This window comes from Malaya genurostris, chromosome 3 (genome assembly GCF_030247185.1).
Source record: "Malaya genurostris strain Urasoe2022 chromosome 3, Malgen_1.1, whole genome shotgun sequence".
In the NCBI taxonomy this organism is placed as follows: domain Eukaryota; kingdom Metazoa; phylum Arthropoda; class Insecta; order Diptera; family Culicidae; genus Malaya; species Malaya genurostris.
In genome coordinates, this window is record NC_080572.1 from 43,876,150 (window position 1) to 43,898,206 (window position 22,057).

General features: G+C 37.4%; 2 protein-coding genes across 17 annotated transcripts in view; one reads left to right on the top strand and one right to left on the bottom strand.

Moving 5' to 3' along the window:
* Positions 1-22,057, top strand: part of LOC131438189 (whirlin) — a 282,897-nt gene that overhangs the window by 172,859 nt on the left and 87,981 nt on the right. The gene's annotated exons all lie outside the window — the stretch shown is intronic.
* Positions 4,120-7,160, bottom strand: LOC131438201 (pickpocket protein 28-like). Its single transcript, XM_058608056.1, has 3 exons — positions 5,874-7,160; positions 4,771-5,760; positions 4,120-4,705 (listed from the first exon to the last, which is right to left on the bottom strand). The coding sequence occupies exons 1-3, from the start codon at positions 6,245-6,247 to the stop codon at positions 4,423-4,425; spliced, it is 1,647 nt and encodes a 548-aa protein (XP_058464039.1). The 5' UTR covers positions 6,248-7,160; the 3' UTR covers positions 4,120-4,422.

The window sequence follows — 22,057 nt, forward strand, 5'->3', positions numbered from 1 at the left end:
GTGGAAGCGACATACACGCTTGAAAACAGTTACTCAAAGTGTGAGTAACTATTACTACTGAGATAAATAAGTATGATTACTTATTTTCAAATGAAATACGAAAACGTCTAAATTTTAGTAGCTACCTCCAGTTACCATCCATGAAATCATAAGTAAATTCTACTCTTAATTATAGTAATATTTTAGTCACAGGGTTGTTCCACCTATATTGTGAGGTTGTTCCATTTGTATTGTGAATATGGATCGATTGAATATTAATTCTATTACAAGTCTGTCGGAATTGATTGAGGTGTTTGTGAGAAACTATTGTGGGATTGTCGGTTACGTAAGTACTACGATTATTTCTCTAGAACTGCACGAGCTTGCGATAGTATATTTAAACTTGATCTGTGACAACACTGAGCTTCAAAATAACCCAGATTTTCCCTCTCAACAGTTTAAAATTTTTTTCTCAAATTTAACTTTTGTATATTTTGACTTACCTAAAGTTTGCATATGCATTCTTCATAACCAAAAAGGATGATTTGTACAATCAATTCACAATTTCGATTCTAGCCTTACTTTGAGAAGATCAAAAGTAGCTTTGAAATTTACAAAAAATATATCTATATGCAAGAATGGTTTTTATCGTATCAAAGAACGCTCTCTACCAACTCTTCACACGATTCAATCAGAGCCATCAAAGAGAGACGGATATCATCGCAGCAACAGAAAACCGGCATGGTTCATTTAACATCGAATAGACAACAGTGCGAGAGCGAATTTCTCTCGATGACCTGTCTGAGAATCACGAGTTAGCACGCTGCTGTGGGGATTCTTTCTGAATCTAAAAACTGTCGCATATTCTCGTTTCGCGATCCGATGCTATATGGGCAGTTGATAATTGCGATAGAATCATTTTACTATTGCCGCTCATTCTAACTATGTGCATATAACCTTTGTATAAGTTGTGTCTATGAAAATGTAACAAGGGTTTTGAAATATTGCAACCTAGTTGAGAATTATCAAGTCAACTTGCGATTCTCTCTTGGTAAGTTACACACAGCACCGATCATGATCAGACTGTAAATTATTTTTAAGGACCGTGAAATAATCAGAGTATGAAGTGGAGCGAAGAAATGTAGAAAAATTCTCTCACGGTTCATGTATTAAGAGACACGAGTTCTTGTAGCATCTTCTACCGGATTGAAAATGTTGTACACATTGTAGAGAAATATCGAGCAGCTTCTGTCAAATCATCGGCAATCACCAACACGGTCTATATAAATTTCTTATTATTTTTGGTACTTAACACATAACCATTTTTTGTTTTTATTTTTTGATATGTTGTAGCTAATAATTCAAAAAGTATATTGCTTTCTAGGCCAAGATAGAGAAATATGCGCACACTAGTTTTAGCTTTTTTAATGTCCGATTTTTAAAAATTGTTCAAATTTTGTTTAATAATTATTTATCCATTGCTACGAAAATATGCCTAATTTGAGTTGAACTTGTTTTAATAGGATTATGGTGCTTTTTTGTATTTCGTGATAAGCTATCTTATAATAGAAATACGTTCGCTTTTAGTCCGTGTTCTGGCACTTATTGGTGATCAGTACTTAATTCATGTACTCAAAATCTTGATTGAATTCTGAAACGAACTGTGCTTTTATGTAACTCTTAAAAAGAATGATTCAAGATCTAGAAATGTCTGTGAGTTGTAAAGAAAGCAGGCACTCGATTTTCTCAATAGCGAGTTTTACAAACTTAGATCCAACTTCAGATTCCGGAGTGACGAGGTAAAATGCGCAAAACTTGAAAAATTGCACTCAATTTTCTGAAGGATGGCCTATCGATTTCTGTAAACTTTTACCGTTTTCGTTTTTGATCCTATACGCGGGCGACTCTGACTCCCAGTAAAACGTACACATGGTACGCGCCCTAAACAACAACTCATGAAAAAAGTAAAAATAAACAAACTCGCATGGATGCGTGGTGCGACCCGAGAAAATTTTCAAAGCGAAACTACGCGGTTGGAGTCCGATCTAGAGCGACCCCAGGTTACTAAAACAAACACATCAAAAGTTGTTCGGGTGACTCTAGGTCAGCTCTCGGGCTGCTGTGATTAATAAACGAAAACGGTATTAGATTCAAACAAAAGATGTTTTCGTCATTTAGTTTGTTGTAGATTTTTTTTTCTGGAACCGACTCCCGGTTCTCGAATTACAGGATATCGAGAGTTAAAGCATGACAGTTACAAACTGTCACATATGTGACAAGGTTATCAAAAACAGGTTTAAATTTTGTAATACAATTTGCAAGACTGCTTCGATCTCGCTTTAGGTAGAATGTACCACCATTTACATTGAAGCATCTATAATGCATATTGCGACTAGTCTCGTTTGAAAAAATCTTTTAAATGGCCTATTTATAACAGATAAACTTCTTAAGTACAGATATAAAGCTGTTCCCGTAATAAGCATTATAACGCTAATATCATTGTTATTCATGTTGGTTATCTGAGCGCATACGTAGCTGGAGTTTGCTAACACTCTCTGATGCCCTCGAATTTATAATATCTTTCATTCAAAAATTCCTGAGTATTTTTTTCTATTTTGCTTATAATGGAAAGTTTTCTATGATACTAAAGTATTCTTGAAAAAATATAAATACTCGAATAAAATAAAGATCACGGTATTTGGTATCTACTTCGAAGAAAAAAAATTACTTCACTTGAAACTTTACCATATGGATATTTTCGGAACGAATGTAAAAAGCAGGTACCAGATGTTTGAAGTTGTTCCAAAACCCAAGTTGGCGACATCCGGGTGATCGATATTATTTCAGATCAATTACAATATGAGTATTTTTAAAGCGTGTAGCGTGATGGGATAGTCGATGCCTTTAACGCAGTCCACCTAGGTTCGATTCCCAACCCCGCACATAGGGCCAGAAAGATTTTCTGGTCTGAAGAGGTGAAGGTTAAGGTTAAGGTGTTAAATCCTCTATAATTGAAACAAAAAAAATATGAATATTTTCGGAACGGATTCCTTGATAAGATGCCGAATATAACAAATTTTGAGGCCTTTCAGTAATCCAAGATGGCTACTTCAAGTTTTTTGAGCCCTTTTGAAAACCCTCACAATATGGATGCTTTCAACATGGTTTTCAAAAGTCAATGCCAGAAAACGATTTTTGTGGTAGTTCCGTAGTTCAAGACAGCAACATTCGGGTAATTTCTTGAAAACAGCCCCACAGGGTATGTTCGGAGGGGATTTTATGATAAGATGCTGGAAAATGGTATATCGATATTCTAGGAAAACAGTTAATATATGAGTGTATTGAAATGGATTGAACCAGTAGATCTAAAACAACTGTTTCCATGACGTACTTATACAATTCGTTCTGAATATAAGAATATAGTAATGTATTATCAGTGTGTTTCGTTGAAGGAGTTACGTAAATCGAATACTTGGTGGAAAAAGGATTCGGTTTTGGTAAATTCTATTCAAATTGTTCTATTGTATTCATTTTTCTAAATCAATGTTCTCGAAATGTTGAAGTTTTTTTCGGCCAAGAAAACAAAGAAAGAGAGAGAGGGAGAAAAAAAATTAGAGCAACAAAATGTGTCAAGCTTGAGTTTGAGTTGTGAATACACTAACGGTACTTACGTATTGACGCCACCTCAGCAGAAGTTGTGCTAATAAAGAGCAATGGATAGATAACTGATCTGGAAGGGTTCTAAGCGGCGGCCCCTTGCAAGTAGAACTTTAATCCAAGTTTTCTCGGTCCACACAACATTAAGGCCTTCCCTTAGTTAAGAACGAAGTATTTAAAAATTTGTTTTCACTACAAGAAAAACGCAATCTCGTCCGTGCAAAGCCTAGGTCTATTGATAGCTAGTTTCTATACCCTAAATAGAACATGCAGCACGTTGGCGCATTAGCATAACCTCTGCTGTGGTGGTGTTAATACGTAAGTTCCGCATTAACTACCGAAACACAAGCTTGCTACGTTTTATTCATATGGCCCAATTTAATCATTTCTCAATTTTCTAAAACGATTTAATGGCGTTTTTCATTGAAAAACACTGGTGGCGTGGATTGCTCTGGTTTTGCACTTTCGAGCAGAAATGGCAATAAAACACCATCAGAATACTGCATTTCTGGTCCAAAGTGCAAAATCAGAGCAGTCCACGCCACCAGTGTTTTTTAATGAAAAACGGCATAAGATTCAAATTAGTTTAAGTCAGATTTTGGGATTTTTTGTGTGCGCAAGTGACCATTAGATCTGTAGTAGATCACGTAAACGAGGCATGAAAAACTTAACAGTTCTCGATTTGTTCTGGTTAAGCGACGTTGAAATTTATTTAATGAGAGTTCTTTTAAAATGTATCAACATTCAATTTGATACGAATGTAAAATGTTTTCCAAAATGACATTTTCAAAAGCCATCCTTAATCCCAACGGCTGTTGATAGCAAACTAATAGCCGGAGTATCGTTCTCGGCCTTCGATGACATCTCCTTAGTATTTCGTCCAAGGACAAACGGTCGTACCGAACAGAAGTAGACCAGTTCGACTAAACTCAGCAAACTGACACCCATACAAAGTCCCAGCAGTCCTCCGCAGTTGGCCAGAAAATCCGTCAATCCGTACAGCTCGCTTCGCTTCGAGGCCATAAATTGTGCCTCCTTGTAGTAGATCCCGAGCCGTGAAATGTGAACCCTGTAACGAATGAGGATATGTTTGTTTTAGAACGATTGAACAATCATTTGCTCCACCGGTTATACCCTTCTGATCCTTTCAATGACATTCCGTAGGAAACGGACCATTTCATCCAGTCGAAGTCAGTTTGCGTTATTTCTGCGTCATACTGGACCGAAGTACACGATGGCAGGCAGTTGCAATCGGCTCGATAATTCCATTCCCCTTTCCGATGCTTCACGGCGTCCATCTCGAGTAGTTCGTTCTCCGCAAGAATCATACAATCGATTTTGTTGGATTCGCATATCGCGGTTCGATTGGAATGAGGCATCGAAAACTTCACACAGCCGCAGTACCGAAAGGTGAAATTGGTCAAACACTCCAGTTCGCAGTTATCCTGGGTGTAGACTTGAAAGAACCGCAGATATCGTTCGTGGTCGAAAAAACACTGTCGGCGTTCGGGGGCATAGTTTCGTAACGTTTCAGCGGTTACAATCATCTGTGGTTTCACGGCGATTGTAACCTCTTGGTTTAGCGGAACGCGAATGAACTTCTTCGAAACTTGCGGGTAGTCGGCAGGAGAGTGCAACAAAACCTTTAGTCCTTGGACGGGTCCACCACAAAGATAATCATAATTTCTATTATTCGTTATCAAATTCATTGCGAGTCCGGATGAATAACCGGAGGCTACCGTTCGATATGGGTATGATGAGAGATCAGATTGAGCCGAGTATCCGTGCTCTAGAGTCCAGTCTGAGGCATTACGAATTTCGGATAGAGGAAAATCTTCCTTCAGGAAAACTGTCTCTGGTCGCAGCAATTGCTCGTTTGAAAGACCGTTAAAAGTGAAGCAAATGCCATCCTCTGTTATGGTCTTGCGAAAAAGAGCTTCACAATCGACAATTCGCCCGCGAAAGAAACAAAAATGGATTGTTTCCTTCATCGGAATCGACATGTCATCAATTAGGGTAGCGAAGCTGTCGGAGCTAGTTTTGTTCGGCAGCATTTCACTATTATGTAGCACGTGATAGAATGTACGTTCACACATCTGCACCATCGCGATGAAGTAATCCGTCCTGGGTTGGAAAAATTAAATTTTTTTTATACATTTTTTTTATTCAGGCCAATTGGCGTACAAGAATTAAATTAATTTGAAAATATGTTCATACCATCCAATGGACACACTTACATATTATGGTCTGGAATGACATCCTCTCCCACCATGTTTTCGATGTGTTCACGACTGAAATTCAACCAGGATTGGCCAGCCTTGGTCTGTGGGCAGAGGGTCACGGCCGGAAATGGAATCTGCCAGATGCGGGTGGATTTTTCGTCGAAACTCACAATCACCGGTGTTTGGTCCCATTTGTGATAGATTTTCCGAATCAGCAAACTGCAACTTCCGATCGAAAGCAGGAACACCAACAACCACCAAAACTTCTCGCACGCAGTTCGCTCCCGACAACTCAAATAGCGAACACCGTGAACGGAACTGTTAGCACAATATTCATGGAAAAGATTTCCGACATTGGTACGAATTGAATTCCGTTTGCCTCGAAGCATCCTTTCGCCAGAAACGGTCACCGTGGAATAAATGGAAAGGATTCTTGATACTTTTTATGGGCATTAAATGATGAATATTCAACAGGTTGAAGCGTGTGGTGCTTCTATAATTGTATGTAATTCTACACGCAAACCATGTAGAACTATGCGAATCAGCATAAATTTGCATGAGTCACGCAACCATTCCTATTGCATTTCTGTGCACAATGTTACTTCTAACTCATGCCCAACGCACAATCATTCGCAGCTGCAAAAAGGAGCGTCATAATGCAAAACTTGTAACTTTGCTGCAAAGACCTTCATTAGACGGGCAGTATAATAAAAGAAGGTCAAATCAAGTATTCCCGATATGCATTCAAAAGAGCCAAGTAAAAGTAAAGCAATACCTTTAATTCGTGTCAATTGAAATGTGCAACAACTTTAGCACACGTGCAATAACTTTAGCAACACGTCGATCAATAAGTCAATAAGTTTATTTTCCACTATTGGCCAAAAGCATAGCTGTGATTGAATATGTGTTTGAAATAAGTAACGATATTGATGATAATTAAGTTAATATGACAAAAAGACGATGTGCTTGGAAACATAAATAACAAGTGTAACGGCTCTCTATTTCATCTGAGCTCCTATTTCCATTTCATTCCATTGAGGAAAAGTTTTCAATGAATCACATAGGTTCGGAAAATCTATCGCCAATAATTCTAAGTTGGCCTGCTAGTTATCGGAGAATCAAGATAAGCCATGGGTAAACTAAAGCAGAAATGTATTCGGGCATATATTTATACTTTCCGAAACGTAACGTAAGAATAATAAAAACGGTTATGTGCCCTAGCACAAAATTTGGCTAACTCTTAAATGACCAAACCTGCGTCGGCCAGAAATAGTCGAAAACACGTTTTCGTTCAGCACGTCAGAAAAGACATTGCACTCCGTTGCAAAACAAAAAGTGTTCTGTGAATAGCAGGAACTTTACGTCTGCTTAGCGGTTCAAATTGAACTGCCGAGTTTAGCACTAAGCAGTTCAATTTGAAATGCTCTGCACTGATGAGTCGAAGACGAAACGTAAGAATAATAAAAACGGTTATGTGCCCTAGCACAAAATTTGGCTAACCCCCAAATGATATATTTATAGATTTTGTTATAGTTCATACTGCGCAAATCGGACGAGAGTTTGACATCATTCACTGAGACTGTCATTGGCTCGTGAAAACATAGGTCAATTCAATCCAATGTAACGTACCTGAATCACATTGTAAAATGTTTTGAAATATTTTGTCACACTTTCCCATTAGAAGTTTTTGTCACACTTTCCTATTAGAAAACGGGTTTAAATCCTTCAATGATCGTTTTTGGCATTAAAAATGCCTTACTCTTCGCTATACGGGGCCGGGTGTCAAATAAAAGTTTCAAAAATAGCCGCGTAACCTTTTTTCGTCATTGTTTTGGACGTTAATAACTCAGTCATTTGTTAAAGGATTGATATAATTTAACAACTTTTAACTTAAACATATATGGCAAAGTCGTTTCAGTATTTCAATAGCATACTATTGAAAAAATGGTTAGAATTGACCTATGTTTTCATCCACCAATCCCAGCTGACCAAATTGACGTCATTTTCTTGATCGGCATAGGAGGCTTTGTGTCATGCCTAAAAACACCGCATCATTCTGCGCAGTGCGAAGAGTAATCTATAAATATATACTGCTGCAAATCATTTCTTGATTTCAGTTGATGCTTGACTGCGAATGAAACAAGTAGCTCGTCCAATGAGTTGATGACTAGATTGTATATGCGTTCGCTCGTTGGATTGTCGCTTTTGCTAACTCTTCACTGTACGAGGCTGGGTGTCAGTTTACAAAAATGCAAAAATAACTGCGTAACCTTCTTCTATTATAATTTTGAACGCGTAGAACTCAGTCATTTGTTGATGAATTTATATAATTTAACTACCAATCGATTCGAAAACATCTAACTTAAACTTATGCGGTAACGTCATTTAAGCATTTCAATTACATTGGATTGAATTGACCTATGTTTTCACGAGCCAATGACAGTCTCAGTGAATGATGTCAAACTCTCGTCCGATTTGCGCAGTATGAACTATAACAAAATCTATAAATATATCATTTAGGGGTTAGCCAAATTTTGTGCTAGGGCACATAACCGTTTTTATTATTCTTACGTTTCGTCTTCGACTCATCAGTGCAGAGCATTTCAAATTGAACTGCTTAGTGCTAAACTCGGCAGTTCAATTTGAACCGCTAAGCAGACGTAAGGTTCCTGCTATTCACAGAACACTTTTTGTTTTGCAACGGAGTGCAATGTCTTTTCTGACGTGCCGAACGAAAACGTGTTTTCGACTATTTCTGGCCGATGCAGGTTTGGTCATTTAGGAGTTAGCCAAATTTTGTGCTAGGGCACATAACCGTTTTTATTATTCTTACGTTACGTTTCGGAAAGTATAAATATATGCCCGAATACATTTCTGCTTTAGTTTACCCATGGCTTATCTTGATTCTCCGGTAACTAGCAGGCCTACTTAGAATTATTGGCGATAGATTTTCCGAACCTATGTGATTCATTGAAAACTTTTCCTCATTTAACTTGATAGGAAACAGTTTAAAAATATTTTAGTTTGTCAACGGGTAGTTTGCATACTGGAATCTCCATTTACATACGAGCAACACGGTGGCGCGCAAATAAATTCAGTATAAAGTTGTGTTATGATGATAATCATAGATAATTATTTTTCATTAAATGTGGCTAAATACAAAGAACTAATCCCTCAGATCCTATTATTAAACCAAACAATAATCGTGTAACCTAATTGAAGTATAAAGCATATAATTTCTTGCTTCCAAGAATCTTATAGAAGCGATCCAGAATAAGTGTAGCAAAAATAATGCAATGAAAATCGTTATGTAGTATCGATTTGCTGTTGTCCCATCAGGAATAAAACGCTTCAAAAGATTCGAAACTTAGTACAAATAAGTTGCACAGACCCACAAAACATATGTAGAATTATCAGATACAATAAAATACAGTATTAGAGATAAACTCAAGACAAGCTGATCTGCGATTTTACATTTATCATTTGAATCCTTACTAAACTCGGGTTACCACCAGTTTCAGTTAAATTATTATTTATATCAAAACAACAAGTGTCTTATCACTACATACTTTGTAACAATGACAATGTTCGTTCATGTAATAATAAGATCAAGTTACAATATGAACAACATTAAGTAATTTGATTGCGTATGGACATATTTTCTTTCTGTATTGCTCACATATTTTCTTCCTTGTATTGCTGCCATTCTATTTTCAGACACTTTCCGAAGATTATCGACGCTTTTTTAACGAAGGATCATTAAAATTACACTATTACTGAGTTTATTGGTTGACGGTTATTCAAATTTTTCACATTCACACCTTTCGATCAAAATATTTAAAATCTTCTCTAATCTCTGTTTATAAAATGATTAAGTTCGTACGTTCTCTGTCTTGAAAATTATGATGATATGAAATCGTTTCATTTGTCCAGATTTATATCTTGAGGTTGTTCGTATCCAAAATTGATCTTTTAAGTAACTTTGAAATCATGATAATTGACTTTCATTTAAAGGATATTTTCCAAAAATTTTCAAATGTAAAAATTTGTTGAATGCATCAAAATAGAGTAGAATCAATTGTTCTGAAAGAATCTAATTGTTATTTTGATCATTCGCCAAAAATGTAAACACTAAAAGTAGAGCAAGTTTGTAATTTGTGACTTTTAGTGCATCCATTATCATCTTTATTTTTGTATTTATTATGGGTACCTTAGAATTATTTCATTGTAATCGTGATCGGTCGTGTCTTGCATACAACCCTCTATTTATTTCCATTTCCAAGTAAATTCACTTTCCAATTTAGGAAACTTTATGAAACTGTTTCTGAACATTTACGAATTGATTCTTCTCAAAACATTATCACTATTTCACATAATTACACCTTCATTCAATGTGGGATGACTTAGTAATATCGGACTAATTAGTAATGTTCACTTTTATAATCAACGATTGAAAACTTCTAAAATTACCCGCTAAGCAATGAAAAAAATGAGATAAACATTTGCACCTAATTCACTTGATTGCGCTTTGTTTTCATCTAATTTCGTATCGCAAGGTTGGTTTGTCATAATGTTATGAAATAACTTTTTTTATTCTTTAAATTACCATGAACATGTATGTTTTCAGTATTCGTTACATGTGTACCTGATATTTTCATATTTTAAACGAGCCAATATAGATTAACCTTACAGAAAAATTTTGAATGTAAAACGAAAGGAAACGAAAACTACCCAATTTAAAAGTCTAATTGATTCCAATCTGGCTCTAGAAATATCATAATAAGCCGGGGTATAGTAAATGATACAATGAAAAGTGTGATAGTGCAATATTTCGTTTCGATTGCTACCGCTAATTATTAGGATGATTATAGGACCAACGATAGGATTCATTCAATCATTTATAACTAATGGAGTTTAATCATTTATCAACTGACAGAGCATTGACATCATCGGTCACGATTTGGGCATAGTGCTGCTTTATACTAAGCATGTTGCTCAGTTTTATTACTACGTCCAACAGCGAGACGAAACATTCTTTCGCCTTATTTTTCTGAAGCACGAGCCGGCATCCGATCGCAAACTACAGCAAGAAACGTTGTTCAAATGATACGCATCAATATCTTTCTAAATTGAAAGTTTATGCAAAGCGATAATTTTAATAAAAGATGTTTCTGTTCTATTCAAAAGTAAGAAAAGGTAATTCAATTAGTCCGTTGATCCGATTTTGATGATGCAGCTTTTGTGATTTCGCCGTCTAGTCTTATGGCAAAATCAACTGATGGTTACATGGATTTAAAATGTAGAACTTTAAACTTCAAAGTCATATCGGAAAAGGGGACTTTGTTCTTAAATATCTCAAAGGAATTCCTAAACCGTGCCACCTGTTGTTAAGAGCGTTTTAAATGAACAACTATTTTACGGGATGGAGAAAGTTACCTTTGCAATTTCAATCCTTCATATCCTTTTTCGAATCTGTTTTTCGTTGGAAATAACTGAGTTGAGCAATTCCTAGCAAATTTTTGAACAATTTTTCTGGCTAGGTTAACTGAATTAACTAGTCTGAAATAAAAATGCTACAATAAAATATAACATGCGTTTAATGCTTTGGGCGGCTGATCTTACAAGCCAGTTGTCGTATGTTCGAGTCCCGGTCTGAGAGAATTGTTTGTGCCAATAGGATCAAGACTTTGCTTTTTTTGCATAAAAATACATTCCTTTTTTAATGAAACCAGTATTCAGTGTATGAACAACAATATTTTTTCCACATTCCAAACAGTGATTATAGCAACGGAAGGTTGTTTTTATTCCAGCTGACTAATTACAATGTACTGCTAAGGTTAGGCCATCTGATTGTCATAGGTAACAAGTGATTTGCACGGAATTCTTGTATCCTGACCGAAAGTTACATAAGAAGGTACAGGCCTTTTCAAGCGCATGCGTAACAAACGTGCGCCATTTAGAATACCGGGGAAAAAGTTCTTCTACTTTCCTTTTTCGATAGAGAGAATCTCTCCGTATTGGGACATAATTTTACGAATATAAGGATCGATGACGCTTGAGGGAAGATCATGCACACGCACTATCTTCCATATAAGTTCTCGTATCGAAGGTCGAATTTTGCACTGCCAGAAGTCAACAATAATTGTATTCTTTCGTACCGGCGGTAGCTTTTGTTCGTTTGGTTCACTCATTTTCGAGTTCTATTGTTCATTACACAATACTGTACTTGGTTTCTTTCGTCCCGAACGTAAGCGGTTTTGTTTTATCGACTGACTTGGACGAGATGTGAAGCGAACTGAAGAAATTAAAAAAAAAAATAAACTGTTGTCTCTGATTTTATAGACAATTAGTTTCAAACGCGTTTTTTTCTCGAAACAACGTTATAAAAGTCCATGTCCATTGGCATTTAAAATTTACTTCACCAACTATTGTCATGAAGTCATAAACTATCCGTACCTGCCTAATTGAAGGATTATATGGCTGTTTGAATGCATTTGGCTTAATTTTCCGTTTCACGCTCTTGAAAATGAAATATTTATACTTATTAGCCTGTAATTCCGAAACCGGAGGCCGTATCCAGACAAAATTCGGTAGGGTTATGTGAGATTGTAAGACCTTTCGTTTGAACCTAAACTTGTGAAAATTGGTTGAGTGGTTTCCTAGAAAATCGAGTGCACTTTTTTTTAATTAATTTTGTACATTTACAAAATTCAATGAATGATACTCTGAGGTCTTTAATGTGAATCTAAGCTGAAGAAAAATCGATTGAGCAGTTTCTGAGAAAATCGACTGCACTTTTCCTTCTTTTTTTGCACATTCTACCCCGTAACTCCAGAAGTTCGATCCGGGTAAAATTCAATAGGAACCTATGAGACCAAGAGACTTTTCATTTGAATTTAAGTTTGCGGAAATCGGTCCAGCTATCTTCTGGAAAAACGAGTGCACATTTTTGTTACATATACACACAAACAGTTTGCGTACTCGACGAACTGAGTCGAATGGTATATGACACTCGGCCCTCCGAGCGTCGGTTCAAAAGTCGGTTTTCACAGTGATTGCATAGTTTTTCTAACTGAGAAAGGCAAAACAGTAACAAATCGAATGAGTCACATTTGTAGGATTCTGCAATATTTGTCATCAAAAAGACGTTTTGAATTTCATATTCACAATCTCAATGTACTAATGACTGATTAAACAACTCAACACGATGTTTGCTGAGAACTGCTTAAGTGGCTAAAGGATTCACATTTCATACGTTGCCCAATAGTAGTGATTATTTCGGAAAATGGAACAGCATTTTATTTCTTTTCGTTTCTTCTTACTACAGCAACTGACCATCACATCTTACGAGAAAAAAAAATGAAGCGTAATATGAGACGGACGCGGGAGTTTCGACGACTCGTGCAGCTTGCACTTCCTCAAACACAAACACTCCGAGTACAGCCCGGCGAGGATAATTTTATCCTCGTGCGCGTACAGTCGTCCTTCCTACAATTTGTTTCCCCCTTCACGTCGTCCGTTCTTCACCTAGTCACCAGTTCTCGTCACTGCGCACAGAATGCATCAATGCAATGCATCTTAAGCACCCATTCACGATCAGGAACGGAAGAGAAATTCTCATTCAATCGTCATCATCGAATGCCCCTTGGAGTCCGGACTAACAGGAAGAACGAAATAAAAACAACACCGAACGGGCCGGGCCGCCGAGGTCTCCGGGAAACCAGAAATCAAAACTGGCATTCCTCTCTCTCTCTCTCTGTCGAAGATTTTGCACCCTATTTATCTCTAAGATGCTATCGAACAATCGAAAGGTAACAATATCCATTATTACGACATTTATGCTTCCAAATTTCGCACACAAAAGACGGGAAGGTGCTATTCAGACCGAACACGAGCCATCACTTGGTCGACCCGGCGGGGTGTCCGACGTCTTACACGGGACTTAGGGTCAACTTATGAAACCAAAGATGCTCAATTTCATCGATATTATGAGTTATGATATCGGAGATCGATATTGTGCCAAGGAGAAACGAGCGCGCGCGCGTTCCGATACGGGGTCCGTACTTTTCTTTTTTTTGCAGCGTAACTTCCTCGTAAGCTAATTTTACAACGTTGAATCTCAAGAGGATTGCTGGTTTTTTACAACGTTCAAAAAAAAAGACAGGCGTTTTGTTAGCTATCAATAGCATTTGATTTCAATTTGTTTGATCAAGCGAGTGACTTTGATACGCTTCCATCTGTCACTGGAAGGTCTCTGAAAGTCAGTATGATTAATGATGGCCACCTCCAAAGAATGAAACCGCAGGCTTGTTTGTTTTCTCTACAGGCAGAACCATTCGTGCTCAGGTTTCGACTAGTCATCCTCATTATTATGGGCTTTTCAATGAATTAGTCCCGAGCTGTCGAATCTTAGACCCGAGTGTAATTGAATTTGCTCTACCAATGTCGGGTCTTTTTTCGCGCGCCGCCGTCTGGCTTACGAAATATTACTGCCAGGCGCATGCCGCATCGTCATTGGGCGGGCTGGCGGTCTGGCGAAAGTGTTGGCAATGTTATGACCCAAAATATTTCGTCCTCTTCGACTGAGACAGGCTAGCCGCCCTTCGCTACCAGATGGTCCGTGCGACTACGGGTCTCTAGGGGTCTGGGAAATTACCCGATAATGGGATTTTGTGACTTTTTGTTGGTCGAAAACCCAGTCGGTAGCGGACATTATTGTGCGTACGAACCGGGTGTTGCCTGAGGTCATTTGCAATGATTGCGTCCCGGTGGCCGATTGTCGCAATTGAAAACTAATATTTGAAGGGTTTTCTGGTTCCCGTGTTTCATTTGGCTGATGATAATTTGTCTGTAAGTGCGCGCAGCGAAGTTAATAGGGCTCGGTCGCAAATTTTTGTTGCAAGACGGAAAGAGTTTCGCCTGATTGGGGACTGCTTTCTCATCGCTAATTGTCGTAGCCGATTTCTCGATGTTCATACGCCACTCGGGTTATATTTATGGTTTTTCACTAAATGCACTTTAGAGCCGGTTTTATTTCGTTAACAGCAATGTATATTTCATATTCTTGATGACTAGTTTATAGGGCAGTTAGGAAGACTTGTCTAGTTAAACAATGTTAGGCTATGCTTTCTATATAGGATAGAGAGGGCCCATTGATAATTACATTCACCGCTACATTTACCCTAATGAATTTACTCAGTCAGCCAGAACCAATCACTGGGATTCTATGAAACCATCATGAAAAGCCGCGAAACCGCAATTTGAAAAACAATATTTTAGTAAAAAAAAGTTAGTCACTTAAATTTTGATTTGACGGAATATGTATGATTCAAAATTACGGCGGTGTTGTGTTTTTATTAAATTTTTATTTTCTATATAGGGGTGCAAATCAGAAACTCAAGGAAAAATACAGGTAGAAATGTGATCAGGTTTTAAACACTTACAGCTCTGTCTATTTTGCATCAATTATTAATATTATTTCATTATTTGATTGGATATATTTCTAAGATTCGATTTGAATGTATTAATCCACGTATTTTCAATTAAAAATGATTGAAATTTTGGTTAGTAACGAGCAGTGTGCTATTTTATCTGCTAAAAATCTCCGGCATATCGGATTCCCCTGGTTTTGAAGGAGTAGGCGATATATCAAAGGGAAAGCATCGCTCTGATTGGTAAATCGATGCAAAAGCGAAGCTGATGGAAGCACACGAATCTATAAATAGAAGCAAAATTATAGCTAACATTTCAGTCATACGCGCAGGGCCGGTGAAACAAGCCCAGGTGGGTAGTTTTTCGATTTTTTAGCAATATTTTGTTTCGTTATTAATTTGCATGAAACGTGTAAATTCGAAGTTTGAAGCGTTTTCGGTATTTTGTTTTAAAACGAAATTGCACATTTAAGAATTAAATACTCCATGAAACTACTGTGGGGTTATTCGAACTGTTGACATAGGACTCCCCAACTAGAGATCACTGCCGATTTTCGATCAAAATATGTCTCGTGCGAAGCGAACGGCGCATAAAACAAATTTATAAACAGTCCAGTCGCTGATGTGGACTTTTTGAGCAATAGTCCCAAAACTGACCCAAATGTTAAACTTACCCCATTTTTCGAAAGAACCATCCTTCAGATGTCAAATTTTCACCTTGATATCACCGTGGCGTTACTTATTTACTTATGAAAAAATGGAAATAACGAGTCCTGTATACTGATAAAGCAACGGTTTGAGAGGTGTTACCCGCACTCGGATCCATTGAAAATAAAGGTTTGTGTGTATTCTGATTTAAAACGGGACCAAATGATGCAATCGTCAGAAAAAGTCAAGCAAATTTTGATAATCGCGATGAATGAACGCAAAATTGAAGTTCGTAAAATTAAATATGCTGAAATGGTTAGGACATTACCTGGAAGCACTTTAATGATCTTACGCGAAAATCTGGGCATATAAAAGTTTTTTTTTTCCAATCGAACAAAAGCAACAACGCATTAACGATCCAGAGAGCTGTTTGGCACTGTTAAGTCGTAATAAAAAGGATTTCGATTGTATGAAACAGTGATTTGGAACCATCATATCCGGAGTCATTAGCATACACAATGAATACGGAGAAAGTCGTCCGAAAATGTAACAGGTAGCTATATTAAAAAAGAAAGCACTATATATAGACTATATTAAAAAAGAAAGCACCATCTAAAGTGAATATTACATTGAATTATTGATGCTTCGGATTGGTCTTCGTTCTGTTTCCTCACTCACCATATTCTCAATAACCTAGCCCCCAGCAACTACTTGTCCTAAGAAGGCCCGGCGAGTGGCCCGCATGCTGGTAATCGACTGAAGCGGTGATGGTGATGTTACGGAAGAGGAACGTGCTCATTGAAGAGCAGAAATCTTATGAAAACCGGAGAAATCCTGATAAAATGTTTTGGGAAACAAGAAAATTTAGACATGGAAAAAAGTAAAAGTTAAGTCACTAAAAGATTTCTGCTTACTCAAATGATCTTTGTCACATCTTACCTTTCTGCTATATATCTTCACACCATTACTCTACTAGCTGAGTACAAGGGTTCTATAATTTTGATTTTATTTATTATTCTGAGTAACATAAAAAATATTCTTATTGTTATAAATAATACTTATTCTTAAACCTTCGATATTCATGACAATACTTATATTACCATTGTTTTTCGTTAGAAATTTCAGGTTGTTAATTACCTACCTTTGGAATTTTCAGGTGGGTAGTACTACCCACCGTACCCACCTCTTTCACCGGCCCTGCCTACGCGTAGCATGCTAGTGGTAGGTTGTTGTTAGACAGCAAGACAAAAAGTGCCATAAAACGATTTGAAGCTTTAATTTGTATGCTCTGATCTTGTGTCATGCAAGCTCGGATGAAATTGCATGTTACGTCGTTTCGCCTGAGAAATTGACAACTACCCCAGGGAAAATTTTGAGTGCTTAAGATTAATTTCTAATTTATATAAGATGAACTCGATTGATTATGAGAAAAAGTTTATCGCTCTAGCTGAAATCGCAGAATGGTAGAGAAGCTTAATGCTATAAAAATAACTGCTTGCATACAAAACTTGAACACTAACTTGGCGAAGAGAACCTTAAATATCAAAATCGTATCGCAAGTATGTACAAAGATATAATTGCATACATTTGGGATATAAAACAAACAATTTTAATCAAGATAAATGTAGGCAGTCTCTCGAGCAATGGCGGATTCAAAAGTGTGACGACTGATTCCACATCAATAGCTCGAACAACCCTATGAGGCTGATCCTTGTAGTTTTCTTAAGAATTAAAAGCTTTGCAGTTGATTCGCAATGTGAGGTAAAATGAATTATGTCTAGCAGCAAGGTATTGTCCAGTCCACAACAACGAATCTAGTGAGCCACGTTTCTACTCGGATTGATAAGTTTCCTAAGAAACAAATTTAACTAGTTGAAATGTTAGGATGTTGTACAATTGTTGCAGAAATGTTATTTATATTGGATGCCGAAACCTTATTAAATTGTATTTGACAAACATTGTTCACGTTTAGATACATTTGTTCTTTCAGCAAGGTCTCAATTTCGCTTGCTACCAGCCTAACTTTAAATCGCTTGAAATTAATACAAATTGAATTTGGTCTTGAAGGCCAAGATCAATGGGGGCGGCAATAATATATAGTAATATATACTTAGTAGCAAAGTCCCACGATCAGTATAAAAATATAGGAAAAATCCCCACAGCATTAAGTCGTATTTGATTTTCCAAAAGTATTCTCCATCTCATGAGTGATGAGCTGTGTTCTTCATCTTATCAGTAATGAAACATTGAAGCAGAATGGGTTCCTTGAATGGACAACCTGTTAGAGGATTGTTCTGTTCGATTCGGTACTATATGTTCTTATCCTTTAGACCAGGGTTTGGAATATTCATTCACCGCTGAATGAATATATAGTTTCCATTGCATTGTGAGCGAACAATTCCACCGCTCACGAGGAGGACGCCTTCCCAGCCAAAAAGAACCACACAAACAAAACGCTAGTGGAAGCAAATATATTCAACATTTGCACAGATAGTACAGTGTGCTGGTATTAAAGTCTTCATGAAGCACAGAAGCCGTGAATATAATTTGCTCTCTCGTGGTCCTGAACGTCATTCTTCTCACAAACAATTAATTGCAAGTAAACTATCTTCACGGGGCTAGTAAGTGATGAAGATTATATATTCAGTTTTCGCTAACAGGCTGATAACTAGCTCTCCGAACGCGAACGGCTGTTAATGATGACTTCATGCCACGAAAACTGTTGCATAGCACTTACTTAATTCGTGTCAAGTTAGTAGAGGGTAAGAATTCATAGTTATACTTGAATATTATAAACAGAAGTAGCAAGAGCGAAGCAATTAGCAATGGCGATCTGGTGATCTCACCAAATACTGCAAGCAAACAAACGCTTTGTTGCTTGCTGTTAGAGAGAAACTAGCTCCTGCACTCTTGTTACTTCTGTAAATCAAATTCCTGCTGAATAGCGTTTAATTGGATTTAATCGAAGTAGTGCATGATAGTTAATCAACCAGTAGGATAAAACGTCTTCTAATCAGTATTCCGCATTGAACATTTTTTAATTGAATTACAGCAAAACCTCTATTCTAATAAACGCTCCAGCGGTGGCAGTGCACACAAATTGAATTCTGTATAAACAAATGTGAATCGCGTTCGGACCTCGAACAAACATGCGACAGTTAAGAGCCAGTCATCAGTCTGTTAGCGAAAACTGAATATATAATCTTCATCACTTTCTTGCACCGTGAAGATAATTTGCTTGCTGTGAATTATGAGGCTAACGCTTCTCTCTTACCGAGAGAATGAGAATCAATAGTAAGGGTGAATATTGTTCGCTCTCCATTCTCGTGCATGAACAGCCACTTCAATAAAGCAACAAGGCTCACGCTTCCTCAAAAGCGACATGATTCATAAAGCAGGTATATTCATGAATATCATACGCCGTGAAGCATGTATACTCATCTTCACTGCTTCGTTCATCCAAACCCTGCTTCAGACATAACAAGGGAGTCCACTCGAACCACTTCTGTTTGTACTATTCGTGAATGATCATGGTAGTGAATTGTCGTCGACCGCAAGTTACATTTCACTGAACTGTTTTCATTGGTTATAGCGAAAGCTTATCCTGGGACTTATCAAATGTGACTCAAAAGACTGTTATGACGTTTATTGTCTCAAAGTGTTTTACATTGCTCCAATACGTAGCATTCTAGAATAAGAATTTTTAATCCGGATGTAGCTATCGGATACGGGCGAACTTCTTCGATAATTGCATTGCAACTTGACTGTGAATTGTCACCACTTGTGACTTCTATTGCGCCACCAGAAGTTCTGTTGTGTCACATACATTCTGGTTCCTCGTTTTTAAAGGTTGGGCTGCTTGCTCATTCGTCAGTGTTTGGGTCGGCGTTTGGGCGGTTAATGATATCTAACGGCAGGAAATCGATGTCTGTAAACACATGTTCGTCAAATGTTCAAATTCCAACGACCAACGAAGTCGAAATGTTGCAAATATCGAAAAAACTTATCACATCATCGTGATAGGTGAACAATTTTTAATAATAACGATGCTTTTTTTTTTAGAAATTACGTCATCTTGAAAACTATCATTTTGTTTAACAAAAGCAAAGCAAAGTCTTTGCATTGCATTCCTTTTGTGGAATTTGGCCTTTCTGTTTCAACAGACTCCGCAGCCGATTCATAGTGTACAGGATCATTCCATAGCTAGTTAAGTACAACGATCCTACTGACACTAAGAATCCTTCCAGGTCGGGGCTGGCTCGAACATATGACCACTGGCTTGTAAGACCAGCGCCCTATGCATTGAACCACCAACCCGGGCATTTGCCAAACTCCGTGCATTTTAGAAACAAATGGCTGCTTCAACCCGTTCTACTCTACTCAAGCAAAAAGATGTCGCTTACCCAATCATCACATTATCACCAACAAGTATGCGCCTATAAGTATATTCTTAATGGCAGCCATTGCGTATAAAATGTCTAAAAATAATCACAGTCATAAAATTACAAAAGAGATCAGTGCGACCCAAGTCCGCAACGTTCTTTGATATCAGCCATGATATTTGGTATGAAATGTGACGTTGGTTGCTATTGGTCGGTTCGTGTACAGAGCCAGTGCAAACACAAGCACTAACTTAATAAGGAGAACAAACTTCTAACCTACAACCTAATTCGTTATTCGTTCAATTTCCATGTGACTTCGGAAGTATCTTCAAAGTCAACAGGTTAACCCCTCAAGCAAAACAACAAAAAAAACTCCCTTCTAAAATTTTCCAGTTTTCCAACGCAGTTACAAAAAAAATGTTTTTATTTCTCACGCCACACGCCATCCCTCTTCAAGTAAATTACCCAATCTAACAATACGCAACCTGCTTCCACCTCGCGTCAGCCATCGAATTCCCACTATAAAAAAAAACAACCCCTCAATTAGGTATTAATTTCATGAGTTGTGTTCAAAACTAAAAAAACGAACATAAAAAGACCCGTACCGCAATTGACTGATTAACCCCACTTGACACGAAGGAGTCGATTTTCCACTCCTCTAATAAACCACCAATTTTTTGTGATCAACCAGCGAAATTGCGTAATGAAAAAATCGTACCCCTAGCTAGAACTTCCCATAAGAAACAAAAATCGAACTGCAAAAAAAATCGTGTCCTAAAAAATATTACCATCGAAAAAAATCCCCTACACGAACGACGGAAAATCGACAAACGACGATCGATTCGGGTCTTCCTCCAAGGGGACTGAAACTCGATGCTGCTTCCTCTCCCTTCGACGTTTTCAATACAAATTCAACCAGAACTACCGAGGGAAGTAAACCACCGGATCAGGGTTCCGAAAAATCCGATGCTGTTCGGGATCAAATATAAAAAAAAATCAACAAATAGAAGAAAAAAACTTGTACGGCACATGTGTTTTGGCTTTTTATCATTGATCTATCTTCGGGATGGTGTTTTTCTCCTCTATTGAATTCGAAAAATCAGGTAAGCGATTATTCCTGCTGTCAGTACTGTTGTTCATCTGTGCTGTTCATGAAACCACGACCCAAACAGGTGATGGTTTCTTATCCTGGATTCGCAGAAGAAATTGTGTGAAAGGTGTGGCTCCTGGTTTGACAATATGCCCGTGCTGAAGCTTGGTGTGCAATTTGTAGATAGTTTGATGTTTCTATACGAAAGGGAGTAAATTCACTAACGCATGCTTGCTACTGGAAAATGTTGATGTTCAATATTAAAAATTACGAGAAATCAATACAATTCGGATGAAAATACTAGATTTTTCCACCTCTCAAAAATATGACGTTTCTTGACATCTGTTGCTTGGATAAAGCTAAAATTGAAGTCCAAATATTCTGATTTTGATTGCCACTGTAGCACATAGGGGAAAGTCGTATGAAGCGTCGCTATCGGCTAAAACGCCCCCGTTGTTTTAAGCATTCAAGACAAAACAAAAGTTTAATCACTAACACTATCTCTTTGTAGAATCAGTTTGGCAGATATCGTCTGCTGCAAAATATGAATAAACTAAAAATATTATTTGGCACTTTGACAATATAATATTTTGAGTCCACTAAATAAACATTTTATCCGCATAAAGCGTCAAATAGTCGGTTGTAATT